Below are 20,435 nucleotides of genomic sequence, written 5' to 3'. Positions count from 1 at the left end.
GATTAAGTACCTTGCCTAGGATCACAGGGCTAGGAAGTTATCTGAGGTCAAATTTGAACCCAGGACCTCCCATATCTAGCCTGGCTCTCAATCCACTGAGCCACCTGGCTGCCCCCCAGAACAGGATATTTAAAAAAAAAAAGGGCAACCATGACCTTTCAGACTTGGGGAAAAAAGGGTTAAAAAGTGGAAAACATCAAAATACTTAGTAAAAATATCCATTGAACAAGAAGATGGAGTTGAATTAATGTATAAGATTTATACATAGCTATATAAAAGATCTCTGATGTTGTCAGTGTGTAACTTCCCTACACCAAGAGTCTACTTCTGACTTCTGAGTTCAATTCTAGGGTTGCTTGACATAAGCTAAAGCAACATGTGCGAGGTTACACACCTGGTATTAAGAGGTAGGATCTGAACCTATATTTTTGTGTACCAGTCCAGCACTTTATGCACTGTGCCTGGCTGCTTCTATATAAGATTAGTTTTTGTCAAGGTCTATGAATTTCCTGGTGTCTCCCAGGAAGAAAATTTCTACCAATACACACTAGCAATTGTTTTAGAACTTATATTAATCTGAAAACACTGCCTAGGATATGAGGGAGTTAAGTAAGCCAGCCCAGGGTCACTTAGCCAGTATGTCAAAAGAAGATTTGACTCGGGTCTTCCTAATGTTGAAGCACTTTGCTTCTGTACAAGATTAATATGCACTCTAAATAATAATTACTTAAAATATTTAATACTATTGGAAAAATTGCACAATATGGTAAAAATTATAATTCCACACCACACACACTAAATTGATGATTTCCTATGTTTCCTATGATGACTACTCCAAGGTAGGGTCCTCTGCTACTTAAGCTCTTCACAAACTGAAGCCAATCTACCTTCTCTCCGTGACACCACTCCAGGTCTACTGTCTGCCTGGGTGTCCCTTCTCTACTGCAGTGGCTGCTGGGCATGCCAGGAATGCTGTCCTTCCTTGATGTGAGCCATAGAGAAACAGCATAATCTGGGAATCCCATCAAATCCAGCTGTAGTTGATGGCTGTAACCACTCTCTATTGACTCCTCTCATTAATAAAAGTTTTGGCTGTATAATAAATCACTTCAATTTAAAAGAAAAGAGTGAATATTTTGGAAGCCATTGAGACTCCTCTTTTGACTCCTTTTATGATTCACATCTTTTCTTATTGGAAAAACATAGTCTTATTGGAAAACTTTAAGTTCTTAGCAAACCAGTAGTCAAGAGGTTAATTTCTCTCTTGGTTAAAATGTAGCTGCTTGGGCTCAAAACTGATTCTAGTCAGTCAAGGTTAAAAATTAGACAAAACCTCAATCTAGTAGGGGCTTTCCACCCGAGAAAAAGTATTATACTCATACTTAGCTTACTGATAATAAGGCGGCTAGAATTCAGCCTTGGACCTTGTTCTATTCCAGTCTATCTCTACTTTGAAGTCACTGATGCTCTTTTGACATGACATAATTTGTATTTTCTGTGCAACTGCTAAGTTTCTTTGTGCCTTTGTGTGAAATGACGTTTGAATTCTGTATATATTAAACTTGTGACTCAATGGTACTTCAGAGAAGCAGCCATGAGCTGACAGACAAGATCATCTCGTCTCTCGCTTTTTTCTTTATCATATAAATCAGTGATTCCCAAAGTGGGTGCCACCGCCCCCTAGTGGGTGCTGCAGCGATCCAGGAGAGTGGTGATGGCCACAGGTGCATTTATCTTTCCTATTAATTGCTATTAAAATAAAAAATTAATTTCCAGGGGCGTTAAGTAATATTTTTTCTGTAAAGGGGGTGGTAGGCCAAAAAAGTTTGGGAACCACTGACCTAAACCATCCCTTATCAGAATCCAGGAGCAGTTGAATAGATTTGAACACTTCCTCCCTTCTGCCTCTGAAAATCTACTGTCTTCTTTACATTGTAGCCCAAGTGCCTCTTTCTGCTGGAAGGTTCTCATTTCTCAGCTGCACAGTGTGCCTAGTACACAGTAAGAAATTAATGAAAAGTCTGTTGATTGATCTGCTTTTAGGTATTTTACATATATTAATGTGCATGAAAAATATTTTGTAAGAAGTTCAACAGATGGTGTGTTAGAGAGATGGGTGCTATACGGCCATAAAAATGACGAATAGGAGGACTTTGCAAGAATATGAATAGTCTCAGATAGCATAAAGTGATGTTAATAGAAAGCTGGGCAAAATGAATATGTAGTGGTTATAATTAAAGGAAAATATATTTGTATATTCTTATGGAATTGAAGGCAAAAGATGGCATTAATGTTTATAGGCATAGTTTATTTTTACTGTAATGTTTATTATGCACAAAATAAAAGATATAATTTTATATCCTCTTAGCAATTACAGAAAAAAAGATATAAAGAGCCTTATAAAGAACAATGAACTTCATCTTTTGCAAAACTGAAGTTAATCAGTCAATAAGCATTTGTTAAGCCCTAAATATTTGCCTTCAGAGAGCTTCTATCACAGCAAAAACCATGTACACAAATACGTAGATGAAAACAAAATAAATATAAGGCAGCTATGGGAGGGAGGGTGCCAGCAGCTGGCAGAGGTCTTCATAAAAGATTTCATGTAGAAGGTAGTGTCTGAACTGAGCTTTGAAGGATGAGTCTTCCCTCCATTTCAAACTTGACCTCTTTTTTTCTAATTATACAATCATACTGCAGTTTAAGGCTTTCTCATTTCTTCTTCTTCTTTTTAAACCCTTACCTTCCGTCTTGGAGTCAATACTGTGTATTGGCTCCAAGGCAGAAGAGTGGTAAGGGCTAGGCAAAGGGGGTTAAGTGACTTGCCCAGGGTCACACAGCTGGGAAGTGTCTGAGGTCAAATTTGAACTTAGGACCTCCCATCTCTAGGCCTGGCTCTCAATCCACTGAGCTACTCAACTGGCCCTGGCTTTCTCATTTCTCTCTTGGACCACTGCAATAGCTTTCTAATTGCAGTCTAGGGCTCTTAACTTCTCCACTTAGATGCTAAAGTGATTTTCCTCTTTAAGCCATAGAGGCCATATCTCTGAGTAAACTTTCATGGCTCTGCTGAGTAAACTTTCATGGCTCCCTATTCCTTCTAAGACAAAATATTTTTCTCTTTGGCATCTAAAGTTCCTCACAGTCTAGCTCTGGATTACTTTTCCAGCCTGATCATATGTTCCTCTCTTTCCGTTCATTTATCCTAGCCTTTTGGCTGTTTTTCACACAGAGCATCACATGTCTTAGTGCTGTGCCTTTACACAGGCAAAATGAAGGGGGTCCTTTACCAAGGCTATGAATCTGGGTGATCTAGTGAATTTAGCAGTAATTGAAAAGTCCAGAAGAGGTGAGATTTTGAGGGAAACGAGTTCTATTTTGGAAAAGGTGAGTTTGAGATGCCTATGAGAGACATCAATTTAAAAATAATAAAAAAACATTGAAAGCTTCTATCACCCAATATCCATAGCTATATGGATCACTATATAATGATAATGTTTTTTCTAGAAAATCTCCCACTTTCATGAGAACCCAATGTTTCCCTTTGTACCTTAGTTACCAACAAGCTAAGCATTTATTCTAGGCATCTCTTACTAATCTTAGTTTCTAATAAAAAGCATATGTAGTATTATATATTTTGTATGACAACGTAATTTAACTCACCCTTCTTTGTGTTTTGATATTATTGCCAGTGTGGCACCAACAAATATGATGAGTAGAATTGAACCCAAAAGGATGCCTAGGCAAAAAAGTAGGAACATTAAATACCAGGAAAAATGTGGCCAGTTGTTTCTTAACTTGTATCTTAGGACTTAATAGTGATTCCTTTTCAGCCATTGTTGAATTCTTTCATATTAACATACAGCCATTTATTAAATACAGGGCTCAAGATTAAACCTTGAATGCAAAAAATCTAATATTAAACATAATCGGATGGCTAAAATTAAGGGATACCCATGTGTGGACTCACAAGTCCAAATAACTTTATAATCTACTCTCTTATCTCAAAAGCAGTATTCTAATCAATGAATTAGAGCTAGAATGAAAACTAATATCAGTCTTTTTCTCCTCCCCTGATACCTAGAAATATATATATATATATATGTATATATATATATATACTTACATATATTCATATATATGTATCTTATGNTTTTGATATTATTGCCAGTGTGGCACCAACAAATATGATGAGTAGAATTGAACCCAAAAGGATGCCTAGGCAAAAAAGTAGGAACATTAAATACCAGGAAAAATGTGGCCAGTTGTTTCTTAACTTGTATCTTAGGACTTAATAGTGATTCCTTTTCAGCCATTGTTGAATTCTTTCATATTAACATACAGCCATTTATTAAATACAGGGCTCAAGATTAAACCTTGAATGCAAAAAATCTAATATTAAACATAATCGGATGGCTAAAATTAAGGGATACCCATGTGTGGACTCACAAGTCCAAATAACTTTATAATCTACTCTCTTATCTCAAAAGCAGTATTCTAATCAATGAATTAGAGCTAGAATGAAAACTAATATCAGTCTTTTTCTCCTCCCCTGATACCTAGAAATATATATATATATATATGTATATATATATATATATACTTACATATATTCATATATATGTATCTTATGCTAACAAGTCTTCTATTTCTTCTAGCCACAGGCTACTTCAGGTAGACTATTATTATCAATTAGATTCATCTAAACAGGCTTACATGAACATAAAACAAACTTTTCCAACATCCAAAGTCGGTGGATTTCTTGCAAGTTTTTCTTCAGGTGTATAAAGATCTGAATTATAACTCTAAAGAGTGATACTTTTATATAATGGTTCAAAACGATAAAATTATATTTAGGTAGAAAAAAGGGGACTGGATTGATTTGGGATATTGGCTCATAAAAGCCACTATTGCTTTTTTAAATTGAGTTGTTAAAACTTACCACTGAGAACAACAGGTCCTTGGGAGCTTTGAAGGGAAGAAAAATTCACTGAAAAAAAAAAAACCCATGAAAATGCCAGTTTAATGGTTTAGCACAATCTTAGACTAGATTCTTATGACTGTCATCATTAAACTATGGTAACAGCTTTTGGAAAGATTTGACAAAAGTTTCATTTTAACAAATGCATTTGGTCATATTTTTAAAAAAACATTATTCAAAAACACTGTGATATGAAAACTATGACGGGAGGGAGATAGCCAAATGAAATGGGTTCAACTTGCTATTAGGGGAATACCAAGGCTATGAAACAAAAATATAATTTTTGGCTATATTTCACATGGTCAAAACCCTGGATGCCAGATTCACACTTGGAAGGAATCTCAAAGGTCAAATCGAAACTCCTAAAAATGAGGAGACTGAAACCTAGAAAGGTTTAGTTACTTGCTAAAGACTACACAGTGAGTGACAAAGGTATGATTGGAACCTCTGTCCTGTATCATATTGTATCACACTGTCTCCTAATTGATTAAACCAATTGTGTAATTATCTGTAGATCTGGGCAATAACATTAAAAAAAAACACAAAACCCTTATCTTCTGTCTTAGAATTGATACTAAGTATTGGTTCCAAGGCAGAAGAAAAATAGGGACTAGGCAAAAGGGAGTTAAATGACTTGCCCAGGGTCACCCAGCTAGTAAATGCCTGAAGCCAAATTTGAACCCAGGGTCTCCCATTTCCAGGCCTGGCTCTCTCTCCACTGAACCACCTAACAGCCTCAGGACGATTACTTTTTTAAAAAAGAAGTCAAATGGAGGAAAAAGGACTCAGAATCAACTCCGATTTAAAAATACAAAGACACTGCTTTTGCATTGCAAGCAAAGTCATCTTGTTACAAAATGTTTTCTTCCATCCTAGCAGCCTTTTATGCCAATCGAGAGATTTTTTTTTTATAGCTTGTTAATGAGTGCTTATTAACCACTTACTCTATGCTAAGGTGTAAAGATACAAAGAAAGAGAAGAGGTAGCTCATTCCTGAGGGAACTAACAGGGGTTTAACCAAGTTCATCCAAGATTCATAAAGAAGAGAGGGAGGGTCAGCTCAGAGATGGAGGCACCAGCAGCTGGGGAGAAGAGGATTTGAGCTGAGTCTCCAGAGAAACCAGGGTTGCTAAGAGATACAGGTGGGAGAGAGATATCTCCAAGAGAAAGCAGTGCAAAGGGAAAGCAATGGGAAATAAAGGATTATGGGGGAGCAGCAGTAAACCAGCCAGTATTGATGAGGATGCACTGATTGATGATTTCAAGTCCTACTGAAGGACACCAATCAACCAATCAACACTTATAAAGTGCCACATTTAACCACTTTAAAATAGGGACATATTGGATTTAAAAATTCTCTGGCATGTGAATAAAGGAAACCTCCCAAGGTACTATCTGAAATCCAACCAGCTTATTTTCAAATATTTGGTAAACTGAACTGCTTGCTCTGTAAGTCTTTTGGCAAAAGAAAGGACTGTCTGAATACAGCCCAGTGCTAGAGGCAAAAGATGTAGTTTGACATAGCAAAAGTGCTCATAGAATACTTACCTGATTTACAGACTGCTAAAGGAGGGTCCCATCTATGATCTTCCTGACATTGACTCTGAGGACTGCCTTCTAGCATATACCCTTCATCGCACTTCAGAGTAAAGATAGCTCCAAAATGATATATTTTTTTAGTCGACATATTCTGGGCACCAATTATGAACTCTGGGAGGCTACAATTCACTTCTGAAATCAAGGAAAGGAGGTTGAGGTTATTACCATCTTCTGACTTCTTTCAAAGAAATACAATAAATTTATAGACTTCATAATTTGTGGCAAAAGACCACCTTTACCATTAGCATGCATCATTTTAATTAAAAGAACATGTAACAAGAGCTGGTGATTCATAAATCCTAATTTCTGACATCTCAGGGTGCTTCTGGGTTCTGCAATACAAGTTACTTTCTCTTTCTCTTTTAAAATGTTATTAGAAATTCTAAGTTTTTACCTGTCTCCTTGGAAGCTGTATTAATTTAACTGAATTAGAGAATTTGGGAGATGGAAGCAACCTTAGCAGCCATCTAGTACAACCTATACAACAGGGAATTCCTACTATAATGCACCTGAGAAGTCCATCCAGCCTCTGTTGGAAGATTTCCAAAGAAGAAGAACTCATCATGCCCATTCCACTTTTGGACAGCTCTACTTGTTAAGAAAATTTTCCTGACATCAACCTAGATTTATGTCTTCACAACTTCCATTTGGTTTTCTTGATTTTGCCTTGGTGGCTAATAAACAAATTGAATCCCTCCCCTACCTGACAACCCTTTGAGTACTTAATGACAGCTATTACATTCCCACTCCCTTTCCCCAGTTTTCTCTTCTCTGGACTACACGTTCCCCTCTTTTTTCAACTCCAAGCATCACTTTTCTAACTAAGAACTATTTTTTTCTCATAATCTCAAATGCAGGCGACCTCCTTCCAAACTACTTTTTATTTAACTACTTTGTATTCATTTTTCTTTTTCTGCTTTATTCTGTTTATACATATGCACATATATGTATGTATGTTATACATATTTATACACCTATATAAGCATATATATATGCCTATCTCTCTCTACTGTTCTAATATTAGCTCCTTCAGAAAAGGAACTATTCCTTGTTTTTGTATCACTAGAACCTAGCACAACGTACTCATATGTAGTAGCTACTCAATAAAATGTTTCTTGAATTCTATGCCCACACAACACCAATCTGTCATAGCTTCTACAAATCTGAGCAGGAAGAAGAAAGCCTAGAAGAAGTATCTTTGTAATAAGGGAAAAATCTGTTCCAGAATCCTTCATGGGTACAACTAATGAGTGCTTCTCGCAAAAGGAAGGAGCTTAGATCACATTTACAGAATACTGACATCTCAGAATAATATTAAGCCATAACAAGAGAAGGAAGGCACTGGAAAGCAGGCCCGCAAAAGAAAAATGGAAAATTATTAACAACTACATGAAATGACATTCCAAATCATTCTGCGAATCAAAACAACCTTGATGTTTCACTGCACATCCTGAAAATTGGCAAAGATGAGAATACTCAATGCTGAAGGAGTTGTGGGTTAACAAGCACAATAGTGCATTGTTGGTGAATCAATATAATAATTTTGGAAATCAATTTGGAATTATGCATATCAAATCACTAAAATGTCCATATCCTTTGATTCAAAGAATCCATTACTAGGCTTATTTCCCAAGGAAGTCATTGAAAAGAAGAAAGCCCTCATATATACCCAAATATCTGTTACGATTAAAAATGATAAAGACTGATATAATAGTATAAATTAGTAGTTTATTCAAAGCCATGGCCATGTTGGTAAAATATATATATGACCGTGCCTATCTTTTATATTTACCACCGGAGCCCATCTTGACCCTCTCGCCAGCCACTCTTCAGGAAGACCAAAAAAAGGGCCTTTTCTAGGCCCTCCCCCTGAATTTAAACTCTCCCTGTGTGGGGACCTTTGAGGTCCTCAAACCTTAAGACCCATTGGAATCATGGGTAATGTAGTCTCAAAGTCCACAGAAGTCCACGAACACTACTTTTAAATGGCATCTTCCCAATTCAAAATATACATATCTCTATCTTAACTTTTTGTGAAAGCAAAGAATTGAAAACAAAGTAGGCATGCATCAGTTGGGGATGGCTAAACAAATGGTGGGACATGAATGCAGCTGCAAATTGCTGTGCTATAATAAAATAAATATGATGAAAATAGAGAATCATGGAGAGATGCTCACAATCTGATGCAGAGTAAAGTATAGGGAAGTATATGCCAAGAACATACATAATGGCAATATAACCAGAAAAAATATTCACAATCAAAAGTGTATGTTGCATCATTGCAAAGAATAAGTATGGCTCCAAAAAAGATATAAGACAACATTCCTAGCAGCCATCTTTGCAGAAACAGGAGGCCCATGCACAGATCTTTGGCCTACTTTTGATAAAGTTTGAAATCATTTCCAAAGGTATTTTATAAGGGGACCTAAACAGGGCAAATGGGTAGGATAAGCATTTTAGAAAATAAATATACCACCTAATCACCATAACTCTTCTAGTTTTGATGAAGGTTAAAAAAATATTAATTCATGCTTGTTGGCTCTGAGAGGGGAGAGGGAAAAAGGGTGAAAGAATGTGGATCATGGAACCATGGAAAAATATTTAAATAAAAATATTTTAAAAAATATTAATTTAGTAAAATTGGAAACTTTATCAAAAGTAATGCCATGTCAACTTTTCAAAGGATATAAGACAAATCTTCCTCCAATTACCTCTCCCAAGACCCAACTAAATAAAGAGGGTTAGGATTACTCACCTTTACAAAGTGGAATCTTTTGGAACCAAAACCTAGTCCCCACTTCAGGATGCCAACAGAGCTTATAAACATGGCCAGTTAATTGGTACCTAAAGATAGAGGGTAATATAATTTCACCTCCCAATGTCCATTCTTTTCTGGACCAAACCATTTAAAGTCAAAGTAGGTGCCATTGAGCAAAGGCTTTTGGTGATGAAACACCAAAAATTTAAAACTTTATTTACTAGAAACCTGATCAAGAATAATCTCAATTTAAGAAAACTAGCCACATTCAGAGGAAGAACTATGGGAGGAGAAACACAGAGGAAAAACAACTGCTTGAACACATGGGCTGATGGGGATATTATTGGGGACGAAGACACTAAACGATAACTCTAGTCCAACTATCAATAATATGGAATTAGGTCTTAATCAATGATACATGTAAAACCCAGTGGAATCGTGTGTCAGCTAAGGGGGGTTAGGGAGGCTTGGGGGAGAGGGAAAGAACATGAAACATGTAACTAAGGGAAAATATTAAAAAAAAGAATAATCTCAGTTTATAGCAGGCTTATTTACCCACTCAGAAAAAGCCCAAGAGTTAAGGATAGTTGTTAAAAGTCTAGAAATCCACATGCAGTGTTCGGTGAAAGTGAAGAGCTTTTAAAGGAAACCACTAGGCTAAACTAGTAATTAGTGCACAAAAATAAGAAAAAGCTGTTATTTAAGCTGTATCTACTCACTTACCCCTCTTGGCAAGAGGAATTAACCAGAACCACAGGATTGTCATCTAAGGGCAATTGCAATTGTTCTCCTATGGGTTCACATGCCGCTTCTAAAGAATTGAGACTAAGATCACTAAAGGATACCTCAGGTTAAAAAAATGTAGCCTAAGTTGGAACCATTGGTACCTTCACAATGTGGGGCAGAAAGACTCCAAGCTCCTGAAGACATACAGCAAATTGATTTATTTCCCATGAGCAAGTATCCAGGGTCACAAGTATAATCTACAGACATCCCAGGAGCAAAGTGGCTTCTCTCCCCACCTGTGTGCTGACCATGGGGTATCTGAGGAGGTGGTAGGCACTCTGAAGAAAAAGTATTATCTATGTAAAAACGCCAACTAAAAGGAATTCATGTTAAAGTCAGTCTGAAACTTTCTAGTGGAAGACTAATGAGTTTCATTCAATCATAGCATAATTTTTCCTGTCCTAAGAGAAACTAACAACCTCAGGAGGGGCCTCTTATTTCCTTTTCGACTCTTTACTTCTCTAACAAGATCACAGTGGGGCATTCCTGTTTTCAAAAGATATAAGGAAGAAACTATTTGCAAAGCTTTCTACAATGATGATTCCATTATACTTAGAGTAAAAAAAAACAGAGGTTTGTCTGGTATTGCTCAGATTTTATTGATACCATTCATGGAGACCTTTCTCTTCTCCATTCTCCCATATCTGACAGCATCCACATGTATTTTGCCATTATCTCTTCTTTTCCCCATTTTGTATGAAGAGGGAGACCTTGTCCATGCCAAAGTAAATTCCTCTCCATGTATAAGTGATTACATCCCATCCTATCCCCAGCAGATTGTCCCATCTGTCATTCCTACTTATATCACTCTCATTTTCAAAAAACCCTCTCTTGGGTCATTCATTACTGCTAGATGTTGCACCTTAGTTCTCCTGCCTTTAGGGCTAACCTTTTTGAGGAGGCCATCTATAATAGGTGCCTTTATTCTCTTTCCTCTCACTATCTTTTTAACTCTCTACATTATGGCTTCCAATCTTATAATTCAACTGCACTCTGCTTGCTCCAAAATCACTAATGTTCTCTTAATCATAAATTCTCATGGCCTTTTCTTGATTCTCATCCTTCTTGTTCTTTCTGCAGCCTCTGGCATTATTGATGTCCTCTTCTCTCTAGCTGTTTGTTTGTTTGTTTGTTTTGTCACACTAATCTTTTCTGGATTCTCACTAATCTTTTCTGGTTCTTGAGGATATTCATCTATGTTGTGTTCACTAACCATGGGTGTCCCACAAGGCTCTGTCCAGGGTCTTCTTTTCTTGATCTATTTATTACACTTGATTATTTTATCAGTTCCCATGCATATCAATTATCTTCTCTGTGGGGATGAATCTGATATCTACTGATCCAGCCATAACCCCTCTACTCCCATTCTCCAACTAGCAACTGGATATCTTAAATTGGAGGTTTTGTAGACATTTTAATTCAGTAAGTCCAAAACTGGACTCTCTCATTTCACCCAAATTTTCTCCTCTTCTAAACTTCCCAATCACTATCAAAAGTATCATTATCCTCTTAGTCCTTCAGTTCTGCAACCTAAGTACCATCCTTGACTCCTCACTCTCTCCTCCCTCATAGACAAAGACGCCTAGTTGGCCTGTCAATTTGACTATTGCCATACCTCTCACCTAAACTCCATTTTCTCCTCTGACATGCCTACTGATGTGATTCAGGTTCTCATTACTTCATACTTGGATTCCTGTAATATCTGGTTTTCACATCACGTCTTTTTTCACTCTAATATATCCTCCATTTAGCTGTTAAAGCAAACTTTCTAAAGAAAAGTTCTGACTATGCTGCAATCCTACTCAATATACTACAATGCTTCTCTATACTTTTAGGATCAAATATCAAATAAACTGGTGTTTGAAGCCTTTAATAATCTGATTCCCAATCCCTACCCCACATTTCTAGATTTATACCTTCCACCTCACTATATAATCTTTAATCCACTGAGTCAAGCACTATTGCTATTCCTTGAACAAGATCATTTTATCTCAAGACTCCAGGAATTTGCTACAGCTGTTCCACATGAAAGAAATATTGTCCTTCCTCGCTACCACTTCTTGGCTTCCTTCAACACTATCTTCTGTGGAAAGGCTTTCCGTATCCCTTTTAATTCTAGTGCCTTCCTTCTATTGATTACTTGGAATGTATCCCTTTACACCCTGTTAGTACATAGTTTTTGCATATTGTCTCTCCTAATTAGATTGATTGCTCCTTGAGAGGAGGTATTTATTGCCTTTTAAACTCTTTTATATCTAAAATACTTAGCACAGTGCCTGGCAGATAATCCTTACATGTTTAGTGACTGAAAATATAACCAAGTCAAGTAAAGATGAAGTGATATGCAGAAGTGCACACAGATCTAATATAAGAATAGATGAAGGAGGAAAATTAAAATAAGTTCCTTGTTGGCTCTAAGAATTAAATTTCCCAAATAATTAAATAATGGAAAAATATATTGTATTGTCGGTACAATTTTCTACCAATAAAAAACTTTTGATAGGGGAGAAGACACACACAAAAAAATCTAAATCATGACATGACCTAGGTAACTTTCACTCACCCCTTTCACAGATTGGTGCCTCAGGATCCCAAGTGCCATTGGAACTACAGCGGATCTGACTGCTGCCCTTCAGAGTGAAGCCAGTGTAACAGCGAAATGCCACAGTGTCATTATAGAAATATGGGGGTCCCTGTCCAGATATCTTGTAGCCATTGGAGACTGTGGGATGAAGGCACTGAACAGAGGAAGCAGAAAGCTCACACCGAGGGGGATCCGCACTCCAAATCCCATTGCCCTCTGGATCACTCATACAGTGGATGGTGCTCTCTCCAATGAGGCTGAATTTCACTCCTTTCTCTGGGTCAGCATTGCAGCTATAAATTATTTGGGTTCCATATGGCACTTCATCTGCAGGGCTACCCATATATTTCCCATTTTCAATTTTAGGTGGTGTTGGGCAAATCACTTCTATGAAGAAAGAGAGGAGGAGAGTGTCCTGCCAAAATGTTCTTTGGAAAACCTTTCACATCATTCTGATATCCACTTTTACCCACAGTAAAATGTCAATCTTTAATCACCTTATTTCCGATAAACATTTTTAATCTTTCTCCATCATGTCCTTTAAATATTATTGGGCCTCTTTGTGCATATCTCTGATGGTTATTAAATACTTTAAAATTAAGATCATGTAATTACATTTCTCTGTCAATCAAGAATTTTTATCTGAAAATATAAATCATGTCAGGCTTACCTCTTAAGAATCTAGTCTTATTAATCAGTCTTTTATAGAAGAATTCAATATTAGTAGAAATATTATCTAAAGTTTTTATCTTTTCAGAATAAATTATTTACCTTGATATCACCTAGAGATTACCCAGGTTAAAAAACTCAACTGTTATTATAGTGCCATAAGTTAAAGATGGGATTTTAAGTAAAGATATTCATTGATTCTGAGTGAGATAAAGATCACATATGAAAGTCCAAGGTATTTTTGAGAGAAACTGTTGGCCAAGGGAGAGATACCATATGCTTAAGGAAAATAGGCTGGTAGTGGGAACATGACAAGTGATAGTTTGGGGCAGCTTAAGAGAATCTGTCCTCACCTTGCAAAACAGAAATGGACAGAAAGAGGAAAGGACAAAAATGTATTATAAATAGAAAGGAAATGCAGAGATAAGAAGGGAAGACTAGGTCAAAGGGGATACATAAGGAGCCGAAACATAGAAATAGGATACTACTATATATCCTTTCTTGCTAATGAATTAAAATGTGGAAGATGGATTATATATACAGGCAGTCTTTTAATAGAATTCCCCTCAAAAATAGGTACAGAAAAGGAGAAGCATAAGGACCAGCTTGTGATATAAGGGAGATAATGTATATAATGTGTAGTACTAATAATGAATTATGATTTTGGTGAATCTTATCCTTGCTCATTACAGAAAAAAACGCTGCAACTACATCTATGTTTTTTCCCTTCAGTTTTAAATTGGAAACATTCTAATAAATTTATTAGATTTAGGTTTGATTTAAGGAAACAATTTTTGGCAATTAGAACGTATCCAAATGTAGAATGGATTGAAGTTACTAATGGTCACTTGTTGGTTATGCTGTAGATGCCCTTCTTATTCAAATGTACATTTGACTAGATGGCTTATGATATCTCTTCCAGCTTAAGGAAAATATCTAAAATTAGAATTGCCATCCTACTCACCTATACAAATTGGAATCTTAGTCCAAATAGCACCCTCTGTAGCAAGCACACAGTGACTAGAAGCTTGGCCTTGTAAATGGTACCTAGAGACAGAGAGTTATTCATGATAACCATCAGTTTTTGCCTCTAAGACAACGCAGCAAGACTTGAAGGAGCACAAAAGCCTCTTCCATTTAGAATGCTAGATGTTCCGATTCAAGACAGTCATTAAAAAGCATCTTTTTCTTGTCTCTTCCTCCATGTCAGAATGGCCTTCATTGGGGCAAACATTCAGAAAATCAATCAACAAGCATTTATTTGGTGCTCATTCTTGCTAAGCTCTGGCAATGCAAAGATAAAAGTGGACAAAGTCCCTACCCCCAAAGAACTTACATTTCAATGGGCTGGAAGGAACACAACATATGCCCACAGAAGCACATGCAAAATAAACAAAAGAAACTTAGGGGAAGGAGTTCCCCTACATTTGGGGTGGGTAGGAGGGCAAAGGAAAGCTTCATGAAGAAGGTGGTGCTTAAACTGAGTCTTAAAGGAAACTGAGGGTTCCAAGCAGCAGAGGTGTGGAAAGAACTGGATTCTTTTTTGGAACAAGGGCTAGCCAAAACAAAAGCAAGAAAGCAAGAGATGGAGCTTCATGCCAGAGGAGTGGCAAGTAGCCTAATATGGCCACATCACATGGCAAGAAGGTAGAAGTGAAATATAAGAAGCCTGGAAAGGTAGGAGGAGTCAAGTTGTGAAGATCTTTCAATGTCCAACCACGGGGTTTATATTATGTTCTCAAGACAACAGAGAACTCTTGGAATTTATTGAATCCAAGAGGGGTCAGTGATGTGGTCTAACCTATACTTTGGCACAACTGCTTTGCCAGCTTCTGGAGGATGGACTGGGGTGGGGAGAGATCTGAGGCAGAAAGACAAAACAGGAGGAAGGAGGAGATAGTTGCAGTAGTCAAGGGAAGATGTGATGAGTACTGGATGTGGGGGGAGTTGTAACAGTGGAGAGGATCATCTACACATGAGCTAGTGTAGAGATAGAAATAACAATATTTGACAACAAATGTGATATGTGACATGAGAGCGAGGAGTCACAAAGAAAACAATATAGTTGAAAACTAGGGAGATGGGAAGTATGGTGGGACATGACAATAACAGGGAAGTTTAGAAAAGAGATGGATTTGGGAGTGGGGGGAGATGAGCTCTGTTCTGGATATGTTGAGTCTGAAATGACTGGAGCTTAGAAGAGAAACTAGGGCTGGATCCATGGATCTAGCTGTTATCTGTTTAGAGAGGACACTAAGAGAATGTAGAGAGAAATGAAAAGAAAGCCCAGAATAGGCCCTTAAGGTACATCCACAATAACTGGGTGTGATAAGAATCAGTGAAAGAGACAGAGAAGTGGCTGGCTGGGAAGGAGGAAAAATAGGACACAGCAAGGTCTTAGAGATTCAGAGAAGAGAGATTATGCTAGAGGAGTAGGAGTCAAAGGTGTCAAATGCAGCAGAGATCAAGGAAGATGAAAACTGAGAAAATGACATTAGATTTGGTGATTAGGACTGGCAACTATGGAAAGAATAATTTCAGTTGAGTGACAATGTCAGAAGCCAGAATGTGGGAAGTTAAGAAGAAAGTGAGAGTAAAAGGTAGGGGCAGCTAGGTGGCTGGTAGGTAGAGAGCCAAGTCTGGAGATGGGATCTGGCCTCAGATACTTCCTTGTTGTGTGCAAGTCACTTGACCCCCATTGCCTAGCCCTTACCACTCTTCTGCCTTAAAACCAATACATAGTATTGATTCTAAGACAGGAGGTAAGGATTTTTAAAAAAGAGAGAGAGAGAAAGTGAAGGCATTAAGGATTAATGGCTTTTTCAAGAAATTTGGCAGAGAGGAGAAATATAGGTTAATAGCTTCGAAGGAATGGTAGGCTGTAGTACTTCTTTGAGGGGGTAATGGGGAAACATTGGGCATTTTGAGACTGTGGAAAGGGAAAGATTCATGGTTAGAGGATAAGGATGCAATTCATGTGTAATTCAGTGATGTGGTCTAACCTATACTTTGGCACAATTGCTTTGCCAGCTTCTGGAGGATGGACTGGGTTCGAATGACTAGGCAAACTCACCCCTTATTACAGGAAAAGGTCATGGTTGCCCCAATCTGAAGATGTGAAGGCTCCTTTACCTGCCCATTGGGGAATTTTATTAAAGGTTCACACACTGCCCCTAACAAGAAAGTAATGAGTTAGGTATATATGGCAAGTAATGCCGCAGTTTGAATTCAAGAAATAGGATTGGACCATTTTATACCTTTACATGTGGGAGCAGCAGTATTCCAGACTCCTGAAGACAAACAGCGAATGGTCTTTTCTCCAACAAGCAAGTAGCCAGGTTCACAGCTGTAAGTCACAGACGACCCAGGCACAACTGGGCCACTGTGGCCATTTCTATGTCTCCCATTAAGGATCATAGGAGGTGATGAACAATCTAATAAGAAATTTTTTATGCACATACACATACACAAGATAAAGACTATTAGTTTATAAATGTACAAGACACAGTCACTGAATTTCAGCAAAGAGAGTAAAAACAGCAAGAAATTTTGGATAAATAGCAATTAACTTGCCTTTCAGGAATCAAATAATAGCTTTTTGTTTACAACCACACTAAGAAAGAATTTAAAAAAATTTATATTTTGCTTAAAATACTTTTTCTAGGTCATTTCTCTTATTTTATTTTACAATGTTATTAAGATAATAAAAAGATATTTACATTGTACTTTAGGGTTTAAAAAGTACTTCATTAATATTATCTAGTTTTATCCTCACAACCATCCTAAGAGGTTGAGTGTAGAGCCACACAACTAGTAAGTGTATAAGACAGGATTTGAAGTCAGGTCTTCCTGACTTCAGGAAGTGCTCTACTTACTATTGCACCTAGCTGCTCCCTAAATCCAAGGATTAAAATCCAATCTTGGTGTGACTTAGGAAACAATATTCTCCTATATATAAAGTTTTTCAACTGACAAAGACATGCCACAGGACAAGAAGTTACAGAAGGGCAATTAAGGCTTTATGTAAGGAAAATTCTTCTAGTCCAAAAGCTATCTACTACAGAACTTACAGAAAAGTAGTTCTGGAAAATAAAAATACATAAAAATTCTCCGGAGAAGAAAAGCTACCCAAACATGAAGGCGTATCAGGAGGGAGTGATTAACCCTTGCTAGAGGTTTTCAAGTGAAGGTTAGATGACCACTTGCAGGCTTATTGAAGAGGGGATCTTTATTCAGGGATGAATTAGACTAGAGTGACTCTTAGGTCCCTTCTCACTTACATTTTATGGGTATGGTGGAGCCACAGTATAAAATAGTAACAGAAACTAGGCACAGTAATCATTTTTTGTGACACAATTATAAAACTAGATATTAACAACTAGATTTTGAACCTAGTTACATATTTTATTTTTAAAATCAAATTGGCTATAACCCTAATCCAGGTTGAAAGATCAGAAAAACTGGTGAGCCCCATCTCAGAATTAGTGTCCTAAAATCCAGCTGTTTTTGACTTCCATTGGCTATGTGACTATCACACTGGTTTCCCTGCATACACTGAGCACATTTTACTATCAGGGAAAAGTAATGCTCCAAGGAAGAGCTGTAATTCCTTTCCATTTCTGACTCCACTCCTTCTCTAAAGTGTGATTGCATGATTGATAATGAACAGGTCTATCTTTATCAGCAATACCATCCCATGAACTTCCACCCCAAGTTGTTCATATCAATTTCTTTTTCTTTTTCCTTTCCTTTCCTTTCCTTTCCTTTCCTTTCCTTTCCTTTCCTTTCCTTTCCTTTCCTTTCCTTTCCTTTCCTTTCCTTTCCTTTCCTTTCCTTTCCTAGTTTTGCCTTCTCTCTTAGAATTCATACTAAGTATGGGCTCCAAGACAGAACAACAGTAAGGGCTAGGTAATGGGGGTTAAGTGACTTGCCCGGGGTCTGAGTTCAGATTTGAACCCAGGACCTCCCATCTTCAGGCTTGGCTCTCTATCCACTGAGCTACCTACCACCTATCTGTGCCATATGTTGGAGGTTTTTTTTTTATTTTTACTTTTTGTCATAAGAATAATTCTAAGACAGAAGGGCAAAGGTTTAGGCAAATGAGGTTAAGTAACTTTCCCAGGGTCACTAGACTAGGAAGTATCTGAAGTCAGATGTGAACCCCATACTTCCCATCTCCAGGCCTGGAACTCAATTCACTGTACCCTCTAGGTACTCCTCGCATCAATTTCCTCTTTTCACTCACCTCTCTCACATGTTGGCATTGGTGATGGCCCCCATGTACCATTTGCTTGGCACCACAGAGTGCTGTGACCTTTCATGGTAAAGTTGGTATCACAGGCAAGTATCAGAGTGTCACCATGTTTATATAGAGGTTGGAACTTCAACTTTAGATGTCTCTCTTGGACTTGTGGGGCAAGACAAATAGTAGTTTTATTGTAAATCTCACACTGAGGGGCAGGTATACTCCAGACTCCATTCACTTGATCTTTAGTTGTGCAATGTGCAATTTGGGTTCCAATAGCACGGAATGCCTTGAAACAGGTATATTTTATTACAGTCCCATAGGGAAATTTATTCCCAGAAAGGAGTGGAAACCTTCCATTGATGATAGGAGGAGGAAAACCACAAGTAATCCCTACAGGAGTTAAAGGGAAAGAAGGGTATAAATTAAGTGTATCAGATTAAAGTTCTTCCATAATCTAAGTTTTGCCACCCAAATAGAAACTTAACTTTTAAATCTATACCTAAAATTTAAAACTGCCCTAAAACTGATCTACATGTATCGAGTTTTAATTCTTATAAATTTTTATATAGTCATCACTCATGCTAATCAATGTCCAAATGTAAGTCATATGGCCTCTAAGGTAAAGACTTGAGTTTCTAGTGTGTGTTTACCTCCTGCCTCTCTGCCTAGCCTCACCCTTCCCACTTTTCTTGATTCTCAGTTTCCATTTACTCACTACTCAGTTAACAAGAATTCTACATGACCAAAACTGGTCAAGCAGTTGCTTGTTGAACAACAGGTGAGCTGACCAGCAAATCCTGACAGTGATCTCATGTCCTCTGCCATTGGACAGTCATAGTTTGCCACTTCCTATGTATATCTGACTCCTTTCCTAAATCAGGTAAAAATTGCTGGGAACCTCTGATTTCCTTTGGTTTCATGAGCAGCTTGTTATCTCAAAGACAAAGGAACTAAGCTGTCCTATACATGTAGCATAAAAGGAAGAAGCTATAGAATATCTCAACATATCACATCACCACAGGATAACTTTTTCACAATAGTCTTAGTTGGCAAGGTGAAGAATGACATATTTATTTGCACACTAAAAACCCAAGGGAGTGATGGGTTAATACACTGATAGCAGACATATGTACATGGAGTACAAGTTCCCTCAAAAGCAAGGGAAAGAATGTGGAGAACTTATTTGTGCTTCTACTCACGTTCACAGACAGGCACTTTGTTACTCCAACCAACTGTCAATCCCCTTAGTACACATGTACTAGAAGAGGTGCCATTAAGCCAAAACCTAGAAAACAAGGGAATTACATATAGATGACAAGATCAAACCTCAACCACAGAAAAGTAGGGTATTCCCTTCTGGGAGAGGAAACATTTTAACATAAATGTTTGCCAATTCCTGAATTCAGTTAAATTAGGTCAGTAAGTTAGTCAACAAACATTAATTAAGTGCTTACTACATGCCAGGCATAATGATGAGCACAGAGATACAAAAACAAGCTAAGATGCCCTCGGGATTCAAATCAGGAGAGGCATAGCTATGTACAAACAAGATAGATACAAGGTAAATCAGAGATAATCTCAGATGGAAGGCACTAGCATTAAAAGGAACCCTATGAGAAGAGCTTCTGGCAGAAGATGGCATTTTAGCAGAGTCTTGAGGAAGTCAAAGGAATCAGGAGGCAGAGGTGAGGAGGGAGAGCATTTCAATCATGGAAAGAGCCAATGAAATGCTCTGAGTCAGGAAATGGTGTGTCATGTGCAAGAAATAGCAATGAGGCCAATGCCACTGGATTTCAGAGTACGTAGTGGA

The 20,435-nt window shown here is 37.5% G+C and overlaps 1 protein-coding gene across 1 annotated transcript in view; it reads right to left on the bottom strand.

Annotated features, from left to right (window-relative positions):
* The window catches only part of LOC123245323 (complement receptor type 1-like), a 38,200-nt gene that overhangs the window by 4,328 nt on the left and 13,437 nt on the right, over nucleotides 1-20,435 (bottom strand). Inside the window, exons 8-19 of the mRNA XM_044674171.1 lie at nucleotides 19,825-19,910; nucleotides 18,623-19,015; nucleotides 16,635-16,811; nucleotides 16,451-16,550; nucleotides 14,342-14,424; nucleotides 12,688-13,095; nucleotides 10,226-10,402; nucleotides 10,062-10,149; nucleotides 9,336-9,424; nucleotides 6,530-6,712; nucleotides 4,943-4,990; nucleotides 3,664-3,739 (exon numbers count right to left, since the gene is read on the bottom strand). Of these exons, the coding sequence (XP_044530106.1) occupies nucleotides 3,664-3,739; nucleotides 4,943-4,990; nucleotides 6,530-6,712; nucleotides 9,336-9,424; nucleotides 10,062-10,149; nucleotides 10,226-10,402; nucleotides 12,688-13,095; nucleotides 14,342-14,424; nucleotides 16,451-16,550; nucleotides 16,635-16,811; nucleotides 18,623-19,015; nucleotides 19,825-19,910 (1,908 nt within the window). The remainder of the gene's footprint in view (nucleotides 1-3,663; nucleotides 3,740-4,942; nucleotides 4,991-6,529; nucleotides 6,713-9,335; nucleotides 9,425-10,061; nucleotides 10,150-10,225; nucleotides 10,403-12,687; nucleotides 13,096-14,341; nucleotides 14,425-16,450; nucleotides 16,551-16,634; nucleotides 16,812-18,622; nucleotides 19,016-19,824; nucleotides 19,911-20,435) is intronic.

Source organism: Gracilinanus agilis, chromosome 4, assembly GCF_016433145.1.
Source record: "Gracilinanus agilis isolate LMUSP501 chromosome 4, AgileGrace, whole genome shotgun sequence".
Classification (NCBI taxonomy): Eukaryota; Metazoa; Chordata; class Mammalia; order Didelphimorphia; family Didelphidae; genus Gracilinanus; species Gracilinanus agilis.
Note: the sequence above shows the minus strand (reverse complement) of the source record. Positions and strands in the feature narration are given on the sequence as shown.